Here is a 12,341-nt window from a genome sequence, read left to right on the forward strand (position 1 = left end):
GGGAAGCATGGAAACTTGGCAAGTATTATAAGGAGGTGAGAAAGAAATAGAATATTGAAAAAGTGATATTGAAGATATTGTCTAAGTTTTCAGAAACATAGCTAATTTGGCGTCATAATTTGGCATCACATTTTATCACATTATCAAATGAATTCTAGATAATTAAAATTTAAAATGTAAAATAAACAAAAATTGATTAATATCAAGACCATTGATTAATATTGAACTGATCTCAAAATGAAGACAAACTTTCTAAGTATAATGAAAAATATCACAAAATATACATAAAATTTTACAATAAAAATAAAATATAAATTTAGGAATAATATTTGAAAAAACATGTCATAAAATATATACTGAATATATACTAAATATGTATGTAGCTCTTGCAAACCAAAAGTAAAACTAGGAATACCCTGGTTCCCACATAGGCATGTATGTATATTTGTGTGAGTATTTGTACTAAACATCTAGATAAATGTCCAACCACACAGGTAATCAAAAAATACAAATTTAAAAACTAATAAGAATTCAGGTTTTGCCTATGAAACTAGTGGAAGTGAAAACTGACCCAAACTTTCTGGAGGCAAATTTGGAAATATGAAACCAAGGCCTCAAAATACACATGCACCTTGTCTCAGCAATTTTACTTCCAGTGTTTAAACCTAAATAATTCTGAAGATGTATACAAATATATGTTCATATGATATCTTTTACATTAAAAATTATTTATATTATATACAATATACAAATATATTTATATTAACATTTAAGCAACAATTTTTATGTTCCTTACTGAGCAGTCTATGACAGAATATCTTGCAGACATCACAAACCATATTTTAGGAATATATTTATGAAGGTATGAGAATATCCATGATATACAGGGGAAAATGAAATTACAAAATGATATGACCAGCATAGTATACTTTTTAATAAAGCATTTAGGAATATAAACACATATTTAGGAAGCATAAGCTACAGACTTAACAATAGTGACTTATTCAACATGGCAGCTAAGCTATGCTGTGGAACTAAGAATGGAAAGACGGTAGATAGATAATATTACCTTCCCTCCCCTATGGCCAGTGTATGGCGTATTAGAAATCTAAAAGATCTCACACGTCCCATTAAGGGCTTGTGGAAGTGCTGAAAATGCCAATGTTTGTTTGACATAAGGTCAGGACCAAGAAACTACCAAGGGTAGGCACTTCAAGATCAGAGGCAAGGGGACCCCAATATTCTATACCAGGATATCACCCAAAAGGCCAGATAGAGCACATGGCATCTCAGTGGTTACCAGTCATCCCATAATAGAAACCACTAGGTATCCAAGGACAGTGCAAGGAATCAAGAATCCCTTTGTCCCTGCTGCCATGAAAACACAGTAAGGCCATCCTCGTTTACCTCTATGTTTTCTTGAGGTAGGGAAGGAAGAAAAGTGAAATTCTAAATCACTGGTAATTTTCCTAAAAAAACAGTCATCCAAAATTTTTTAAACCAAGCCTAAATTTTGAATAGACTGATGTTTGGATCGAAAGTAAACTGTTTCTGGCCGGCCCGTGGCTTAGCGGTTACGTGCGCGCGCTCCGCTGCTGGCGGCCCGGGAGCGTATCCCAGGCGCGCACCACGCACCGCTTCTCCGGCCACGCTGAGGCGGCGTCCCACATACAGCAACTAGAAGGATGTGCAGCTATGACATACAACTATCTACTGGGGCTTTGGGGGGAAAAAAATAAAATAAATAAAATCTTACAAAAAAAAAAAAAGAAAGTAAACTGTTTCAACTAGAAGAAACCAAAACCAAGGTATGGTTAACCAGCAAGTCTAAGTGTTCTTTGTTATTTGTAAGAGTTAGTGTATTTCTTTTCTACTGCTGTGTAATAAATTACTATTCTAAATACACCATCCAGAAATAACCATTGTAAATGTGTTAGTATACATATTACTAATAGTTTAGTATAGTTCTAGTCTACTTTTTTTCTAGCTTTTTTTATGTATCAATCAAAATTAAGATGCAAAAATTTTTACTGATTAGTAGCCTACATTTTTATTTAACATTATATAGTAGAATAACAGATGTATTCATAAGACAACTTAGATGCGCAAGTAAAATTAAGCATGATATCAGGCTGTGATGGTCATGGGGACAAAAATTCTGCTCCCCACAGTGAGGCTTATAAGGATGAGAATAGATGTGAAAAATAAAGACACAATATTTCTTTTGGGTGGTGGAGTTAGAGTGATTTTACTTTTTTTTTTATATTTTCTGTATTTTTACTATATTCTATAGCGGGCATATATTATTTTTATCGAAAAAATTCAATATACATTTTATATATTTGTAAAGTATGGTTCCAGGAGCAAAGAATCAGAAAATTACTAAGCACAATATGATCCTTTCTTCCCAGCAGTAAACATAACTTGAGTGATGTCTACGATTTCCTGCCTGTGAATTTTTTGGACCTAAACCATAATATAAAATTCAAAGTGTTGTGTTGTGAAAACACTTCACTGCCAATGCAAAAGCTGTTATGTATCTGAACTTGAACTCAGAAGGTATTAATGTTTAGCCAACTAGAGGGAGCCCCCAAAGAATTTAAACTCTATCACAATCCTAAGACTTTGTGCATGTACAATGTCAAACTTAATAAAAGTAGTTCATGTTGAGTCCAACGTCCCACCAACTGTGAGACTGAGAGACTAACAGCAAGAGAGTTTTTAGATGGCCACTGCAGGCAAGGACAGACACTGTGTAGGAGTGATGTGAAAGTAGCTTCTGCACTGTTATGCTTCTGCCAACACTTACACTCCATGACATGACTGGCTGAGAAGGATAACGTTTTCCTTAATTATACATATAAGTATGCGTTACGCAAACAGGCAAACCATGCACACTAGTGGTCCCTGCAAACAGACTCACACTAACTTACTCTGTCAAGTGTATGCAAATCTCAGATGTGAGAAAATTAGTAATATACTTGGTTGTTATGAGTGGGATTTCATTCTTATCAAGTTAAAAAAAACTATGCGATCACTAATAATGCCTTATTTTTAAGACAATTTTGACTACACATATACCGTATATTTCCTTAATTCTCTTCCTTAACTGCTATTTCTTTCACGATTAAATCCATAGCCACACTTTAGGAAATCTCTATCTGTGTGTTTATGAGACTGATACCAATCATATCAGTCTTTTCAATTTTCCATTTTCCACTCCCTTGGTAAAGTAGGGGCAGCTATGTAACAAAATTTTCAAATAATTCCCTAAACACTCCAATAGAGAGAAGGCAACACACCAATTCAGAGCAGTTGACTGTATTTTTTCACCAGCTTACACATAAAAGTTTAAATCTAGGGTGAAAAGGGAGATTGAAAGAGTCAATTTATCATGAAAGAAAGTGTTGGATTCTCAAAATCCAGGCTTCCTAGAAGTCAAGGACTGACCATGTTTGCAAATTCACCATCTTGCTAATCGAGAAGAAACGTTCATTTTTGTAAATAAGACTTTGTTAAAACATAGCCACAATTATTCACATATTGTCTATGAGTGTTTTTGTTCTACAATGGCAGAGCCAAGCAGTAGAGACGAGACCATAGAGACCGGATGTCCTTCAAAGTCTAAAATACTTACTATCTGATCCTTTAAGAAAAAGTTTTTGCTGACCCTTGATGTAGGGCATGGCTGAGTTCATAAGTTCATACTGTATTTACTGACTTTTCTAAACAACAAAAAGACTATGTTTCTCTATCTATCTAGCTAGCTAGCTATCTCCATCCATCCACAGGTCCTATACAGGACAAAATATGAAAAGAGACTTAGTGACCGCTCATATCTGCTACTCATTGAATTATTACTCTTCACCCACTAAAATGATACAATTTAGCTAATATTTATTTAAAAGATTCAAAAAATAATTGTTTAGGTTCCTTAGCAATGTAAATGACCATAATATAAAGTTGCCTGGGCAACTTTTTTTTTTTTTTTTAAGAAAAAACTCCAAGCTTTTTGTTCGATAATTCTCCCAGGATAGATTTCCAGGCATGCAAATGGAGCATTTTGCACTGTTTGTAGGTACTGAAAGATAACAGCACTATGGCGTCCATAGTCTTCACCCAACAAGGTAAGAGAGTCCATCTAAAATTGTGGCGTTGGGAGGGAGGTTGAGGTAAGTAAAACACTTTCTGGGATCTGAGTAAGACTAGGGTCAAAAAAAGCTAAGAGAAGAACTTCAGAGTCAAGTTCTGTCCAGGCTGGAGATTCCACCAAACCAAGAAAAATGTTTCAAGTCCTTTTGCAAGACAAGGTCTCATTCTTACATTCTTAATTTAATTTACTCTATTATCTTATATAATATTAATTTTATATTAAAATATAATTTAATTTTACGCTATTAATTTATATCATATTATAAATATAATTCTTAGTTTAAGGTGTGTTCTCACTTGGATGACATATATCTTCAAGTAGATTTTTCAAGAAAGTTTTGTGGGTGACATTTTATGAGTTCCTGCATATTTCAGTATGTCATTTCCATTGCCTTCATTCATAAAAAATTCATAATCTGATCCTATATAATAAAGTGGGGTCACAGCCTCTTCCTCTCAAAAATCAGTAGATGTTATTCCATGGGCTTCTGCAGAGAAGTGCAACGATAGCCTGATTTTAGCATGTAAAAGAAAAAAATCAAAACTGCCTACATTTTCACTGTTTTCTTTCAAGCTTTTCCACAAATTGTTCTTCCCAAGAACATTTAAAATTATTTGGTAGTTTCCAGCTGTGTGCCCTGCACATCTAACGTCTTTTCTCTTATCATTTTGAACTTTTTTCACCTTTGTTTAGCATTTGAGAAGAGCTTATCCTGTTTGTCTTCCACATTACTGATATGATTTCTCAGAGTCAAATCTGTTTTTTTCTGCTGGTTCTTTTCTGTGGATTTAATTGGGCTGCTGCATTTTAAAATTTCATTATTCCCTCCATTATCCTTTTCTTTCCAGCATTTTCCCTATAGGATGATGGTTCTTTTCTTATGGCTTTCTGATCCTGTTTCATAATAACCACACCTTCTTACACTCTACTGAAATGGCAAGCCCATTTTCCTACAAACTTTTCCTATTTCCCTTTTGAATCTTCAGCATGATTTTTTCTCTTCCTTACTTTATAAACTTTTAAAGATTCATTGTTGAATTTTTCAAACATATTCTAGTGATAGGAGATCCACATAGAAATGGCATTAGAAAAAGCAAAAGGTATATGGAATAGGCTGGTCATCACAGTGCCTAGCCAATTTTCAGAATCTGTCAGGTTTTCACAGAGTTTAGTTTTATACGATTAAAATGGGATTTTCTTCTCTGAAGAAGTCCCAATGTATACTGATGACAGTTCCTAGATCTGTCGCTAGCAATGGAACTTATATTTGGAGGCACTGTGCCTTGTCTCCACCAAAACTGCCCACTAGCCCCTTCCATGTGTTTGCAAAAAAAATTTTATTATTTTTTGCTGCAAATCCATAGGAAAAAAGAGATACAGAGATCGGCAAGAGAACAGGATGGGTCGACAACACTTTGGTGTGTTAAGAAATAATAAAACAGTAATTATAGAGGCTATGCCTACTAAAATTCAGTGGTTTAACAGCTGCTTTCTCCTTATTCCCTACTCATTTCTCTCCCCTGGGATTTACTGTCAGTGAATGGATAGACAGAGAGCTACTAAATGGGGTGGGAGTGGAGGCTGGGGTTGGAGATAGCCCTGTGGAAGACTCAAAGAAGTAGACATGCAGAAGGTCAACTGCTCAGCCTTTAAGGGGTTTCTAAACTGATGACAAAAGACAGATTCGGGCAGCAGTAGGGGTCTTTCTCATCACTTGCTTTCTCACTAGCTTGCTGTACTTTTAGATGAAATAGCATTAGTGGTCCATCAACTAAGATTTTTCAACCCCAAAATGTCAGCAATCATGAGTCATTATGTTATATATAGCATGTAGTATAATAATATAGTATTATGTTAATAGATTTCAGTGTTTTATGAAAGGTCATCATTTTCCATTTTCTGTGTCTTTAAAGATATTTTAGTGGGAATTTAGGATGGGCTAAGTTAGATGCAGCTTTTAGGTTCGATTTTATAGGGTAAAGCCTAGCCCAACTTCTTAAATCTGCTTTGTCTGGCAACTTTTCTTTTGTGGTTCTCAGCTGAAAGAAAGGTGCTAGGTTCTGCCTGACACCTCTGACTTCTGCTTGTCTCCCGTGAGTCTTTCTTTTTCTCTGTCCCCTGTGAGGAACAGTTATTCTCTCCAACTCTTCCGTATGAAATGTGATCTTTACATGACTCCGGTAGGAGCGGTTCTTAGCGTCCAGTAGTCTAGAATACAACAATTTTGAGGATGATAATTCTTTTATGACTTCAAAGATCCAAACTCCACGCTCCTCTAATCTACACATAACATTGCTAATCCTTCCTGGGAATTTGTTTTGCTCATCACCTCATTCTTAGTACTAGCTCTAGGTAGGGATAAAATTGAATAATTTACCTTACACTAATTCATTCTTGCAGCTGGCTCTTGCAGTAGGCTCTTGTAACTCTCTTGGGCTGAGTCAATAACTGCTGTCTGATTTCTGTGGCCTGACTATCTTCACTCTGCTACTCTCAAATATTCACCTCCCTGTCCCTCTTCCAATCTTTATTTCCCTAGATGCAGGTTGTTTTCTTAGAATCCAGTTGCCTGTGTGATTTTTTTCTAAAATCCAGGTTCTGTTTCCTTTTTTCTTTTCTCTTCACTTGGATATATACTATTCATGCAGTCCTTCCTACCCTAATGAATACTGTCAATACTGACAGATTGGACCTGCCCCATTCATGGTGAGCTCACTGGTTTAGATCAATATGGCATCGCAGGGACTGTAGAGTCTACCAAAGGAGCATGATACTATTAAGTAACTTGGTATACTAATGTGAGCACAAGGCAGAAATCCAAATTTTCACATTTCATACTCTGCTACATATTTCAGCAATTACAAAATGTTAACTATTAAAAATATTTGCTAATCTTCTGAGATTTTAGGCCTTAATAGTATTTAGTATAATATAGCATTCAGCATCCTTAAAGTCATTAGAGTCTTATAAGGCAGAGAAACAAATTGTTTGATCTGTCATGGCTCTGAGATATTCTTTTCAACAATCAGCTTCAAATCCTTCTGTTTTATTACAGCAATTGATTTAATTTTGTTGTACGACAATACTGTCCATTCACATAGTATACTTTATCAATCATCTCAAAGAGCGTTTAGTCCAACAATTATCTGAAAGTCTTATTACGGATGAGTAGTCCAAAGAAGAATCAAGTTGGAATTTCTCAGAGAAACAGTAACCATAAGCAGATGAGGTAAAGACACAGGGGTTATTAGCAAGGTCAAAGCTCACGTTATTGGCTAGACATCAAGCAATACAATAAAAATATAATGCAAGCCACAAATAAGAGTCACGCATATAATTTTAAATTTTCTAGTAAAAAAAAAGCAGGTGAAATTAATAATATATTTTATTTAACCGCAATATATCCAAAATGTTAACATTTCATTATGAAATCAGTCTTTTTTTGTGTGTGCTAAGAATTCAAAATCTGGTGTGTATTTTACACTTACAGAACATCTCAAGTTAGACTATTCACATTTCAAGTGATTAATAGCCATATAGGCTAATGGCACCATGCTAGACAGTGCAGTAGTCTAGATTTTTATGTTATCATCATACTTTAAGAAAAAAATGTTTTGTAGAAAAAATAAATAATTAATGTGAGAGACATTAAAAATTATTTTCTCTTACCTACACAAATCTTCTTTTATGTGAAGAGAGACCAATTCCTTAGGAATATGAAATGAAAGTATGGTCTCTGACATCTGCTCCCGGACTCGCATCCACTTATTGTCAGATGTGGGAAATCTATATAATTTACACACTGGGTTCTTTAACACTGGGAAGGAAGAAAAAATAAAAGGTTAATAGTTAAATTATAAAGATATGCGCATTAGATGAGGATCAATTAACAAAATCATTAATCAGGGTACCATTCTAATTTATTGGATCAAAAACTTGTTTCTTATCAAAATCCATTAGTGTATGTGAATTTCTAAGAATTTTGTTCTTATATCTGATTTTTCAAGTAGCTTATGGGACATATAGTCTTTTTTAAATTAAAAAATGATACCTCAAATTCCAATTCATAAATGTGGCTACATGGTTCTCTAATTTACCACCTACTAATTTCTTTCTCTTCTAAAGATTTTCTTAAAGCATATGATTTTATAAATATAAGTGAAAATATATGTGTTTGTACATAATACAGCTTTGAAAAAGTATATTTCTGAATTTCTTCTGATCACTCTTAGTCAATTTTACCCCATTATATAGTAGGTGACAACTGATAAGTTATTTCAGAGGTTTTAAATGGCCCTACTACTAAAAATGATTTATTTCTTAAATATCAGAAAAGTTATTCCTTGGCTTAAGATCTATTACAATTCAAATATTATGCATGCTTGAGTGCCAATGAGTCAATAAGGCACTTGCCTGAAACCACATATTATCAGAAGCAAGACAGGGAGACTATGAACAAACTGCGTATTTAGGGTGAGTGGGCCGCAATTAGGGGAGAAGTAACAAGGTCATGTTAGCGAGGATTTTGAAAGATTCAGGGAAAAAGTGTAGGGTCAGATATTAAGATAATACTTGATACTGTTTTTGTGAGGCCAGCACTCCTACCACACACTCCCAAGCCCTATTATTTCAGAGCAGAATTTTATTTCCGCTGCTGTTGGGCAATGAATGTCTTTGTTACACTCATATGCCAAAGCTTAATGGACAATAAAATATCAGGTCAATCACCAGTCAAGTATCTATGATTATTTGGCTCCACTTTACCAATAAAGCTGATTAAAAACAGAATTTGATATTGAAATGGATGTAAGGCTTTAAATAATCTCAAGCATGGTATGTGGGCCAAGTCTCCTCAATGCATAGGATAAAATGCCTTTCAAAATTTTAGGATTCCATAAGACTATATCTCATTCATTACTTGAGTAACATATAATATCTTTCTGAACATTAAAATGAGGATCTATTCATCCATTCCTCTGCAATCATCCATTCTCAGAGGTACAGTTTGGGCATTATCATTATCAGAAATGATACTACATCGGAAACTTTGATTTCAAACATCCCATTCTTCAACGACCAGACTCAAAGCTTCCAGTACATTTACCTACCCCCTACTAAGAACTAGCCAGAGTGCTCACTTTTCAAAAGCACCAATAGAAGCCAGAAGACAATAGAATATTTCTAGTATGTTGAGAGACAATATTTAAAATCTAGAGTTGTATGTCCAAAGAGATTATATTTTTAACATAAACATGATCTTTAAGTTTTATCAATTAGATCATATGACAGATCCATATCTAATTTTTTAATATTTATTTTTTATATATTACATACATTAATTATATTTATTTTCTTTCTTTTTTTACTGAGGTATAATGGACAAATAACATTATATTAGTTTCAGGTATACAATGTAATGATTTGATATTTGTATATATTCCATTATAATCAGCACAATAAGTCTAGTTGTCTGTCACCATACATAGTTACATTTTTTTTCTGAGAACTTCTAAGAGCTACTCTCAGCAATTGTCAAATATGCAATACAGTATTATTAATTACAGCCACCATGCTGTACACTACATCCCCATGACTTGTTTATTTTATAACTAGAAATTTGTACCTTTTGACCCCCTTCACTGATTTTGCCCATCTGCATCCCCCTGCCTCTGGCAACCACCAATCTGTTCTCTGTATCTATGAGTTTTCTGTTTTGTTGTTTTGTTTTTGTTTTTTCATATTCCACATATAAGTGAGATCATATAGTATTTGTCTTCTCTGTCTGACTTATTTCACTTGGCATAATGCCCTCAAGGTTCATCCATGTTGTCACAAATGGCAAGATTTCATTCTTTTTTATGGTTGAATAACAATCCATTATAGATATATATACCACATTTTCTTTACCTATTCACTGTTGGTGAACATTTAGGTTGTTTCCATGTCTTGGCTACTGAAAATAATGCTGTAATGAATATGAGTGTGCATATATCTTTATGAATTAGTGTTTTTGTGTTCTTTGGATAAATACCCAGAAGTGGGATTGCTGGATCATACGGTAATTCTATTTTTAATTTTTTGAGGAACTTCCATACTGTTTTCCTTAGTGGCTGGACCAGTTTACATTCCCATCAACAGTGCACGAGGGTTCCCTTTTCTCCACATCCTTGCCAACACTTGTTATTTCTTGTCATTTTGATAACAGGTGTGAGGTGATATCTCATTGTGGTTTTAATTTGCATTTCCCTGATGATGAGTGATGTTGAGCATCTTTTCATGTACCTGTTGGCCATCTGTATGTCTTCTTTGGAAAAATGTCTATTCATATCTTTTGCCTATTTTCTAATTAGACTTTTTTGATGTTTTTGCTACTGAGTTGTATGAATTCTTCACATATTTTGGATATTAGGCCTCATCAGACATATTTTCTTTCATCTGAAATATAAGAAACTACAGCCAGTTGATGAAAGAAACTACGATATTCATTCATTTTCAAAGTGACAATGTTTCAAAGATTTAAGAATTTTATTAAAACCTCTATTGTCATATCTCTAGGGTTGGAGAATAAAAAAAAATTATGTACTTAATTCAATGTAGTGTCAGTTGAGTTAAGCCATTCATGGTTTCTCATGAATTCTAACATAGCTAACATGATTAGGAATATAAATGCATCCTTTTATAGTAAGACAAAAACTCAATCTCTGAAATGTCCAAAGTTTTCTTTAAGTAACCTAAGCAAATATTCAATTACTTGGTTTATCTATAGTCAGTATATGTGTTGCTTTTTAATCTCTGTTTCTTTTCAAGATTACACAGAATCTTTGTATCTCCCAAACGATGGTTAAAAATCCTTGGATTTCTCTTGCCTTTTATAAAACAATTATTTTTTAGAAAATTTGTATTTTCAAGTAAATTACAAAATATAAAATTCTTCATTTTCTCTATTATCCCCACACTAGTCCTTCAACTTTAGATCTTATTGCTTTCATTTTAATGCTGTTCAACGTGTTCTAAATATAAACTTTGTTAAAACAGCTTAAGCAGAAATAAAGGGCAGTTTGATTAATGAGCTCCAGAACTCTCCTCTAACCATCCAGTACGCATCATCCAAAGACTCTGTGGGAATGCTGCTTTTTTTTGGTGAGGAAGATTAGCCCTGAGCTAACATCTGTTACCAATCCTCCTCTTTTTGCTGAGGAAGATTGACCCTGGGCTAACAGCTGTGCCCATCTTCCTCTACTTTATATGTGGGATGCTTGCCACAGCATGGCTTGATAAGCAGTGCATAGGTCCATGCCGGGAATCCGAACCTGTGAACCCCAGGCCACTGAAGTGCAGCGTGCAAACTTAACCGCTAGGCTACTGAGTGGCCCAGGAATGCTGCTGTTTTTAAGGGAAACACTTTGGACAAATTAAAAAAAAAAAACTCAGGCAACTTGATCATCAAAAAAAAACATTCCTGGGGTGGGCCCAGTGGTGCAAGCTGTTAAGTGCGCGAGCTCCGCTGTGGCAGCCCAGGTTTTGCTGGTTCGGATCCCGGGCGCACACTGACGCACCGCTTGGCAACCCATGCTGTGGCGGCATCCCATATAAAGCGGAGGAAGATAGGCACGGATATTAGCCCAGGGCCAGTCTTCCTCAGCAAAAAAAACAGGAGGATTGACAGATGTTAGCACAGGGTTGATCTTCCTCACAGAAAAAAAAAAAAATCCCAATAATGTCTCCTATCTAACTTTTATGCTATAGGTTATGACTTTTGAAACTCACAGGTTTCCTAACATTAGCACTAAATTGTATATACTTATCAGGATCTCAATACAGATCTAGTAAGATCTGCTTTACAAGCCACTTTGATCCAGCAGCTTTCCTTATTGAACATCAATCTATGAATAAAGCAAAAAAATTTACTTTGTAACCTAAAATACCATATAATGGAGTATGACTTAAAAAATGAAAAAATATGGCCTGACTTTAACTACCATGCAAATTTGTTGCTCTGGTTACAAAAAAGACCAGATAAGATGTTAACTCAAAATTCTTGCTGGGTTGATAGTGGGGAGATTTTGTCATCCTCATATAAAAGAAAAGCATGGTATTCATGCATTAAATATTGAACAATGGGCCATAAATGATGAATGCTTCTGTCAATTTTTTTTAATGCTTCTCCCCTGTAATAGAGATACAGTTT

General features: G+C 34.6%; 1 protein-coding gene across 1 annotated transcript in view; it reads right to left on the reverse strand.

Annotated features, from left to right (window-relative positions):
• Positions 1 to 12,341, reverse strand: part of INPP4B (inositol polyphosphate-4-phosphatase type II B) — a 599,434-nt gene that overhangs the window by 171,415 nt on the left and 415,678 nt on the right. Inside the window, exon 11 of the mRNA XM_058550121.1 lies at positions 7,823 to 7,970. Within this exon, the coding sequence (XP_058406104.1) occupies positions 7,823 to 7,970 (148 nt within the window). The remainder of the gene's footprint in view (positions 1 to 7,822; positions 7,971 to 12,341) is intronic.

The sequence above is a fragment of the Diceros bicornis genome, chromosome 11 (assembly GCF_020826845.1).
Source record: "Diceros bicornis minor isolate mBicDic1 chromosome 11, mDicBic1.mat.cur, whole genome shotgun sequence".
Taxonomy (NCBI): Eukaryota; Metazoa; Chordata; class Mammalia; order Perissodactyla; family Rhinocerotidae; genus Diceros; species Diceros bicornis.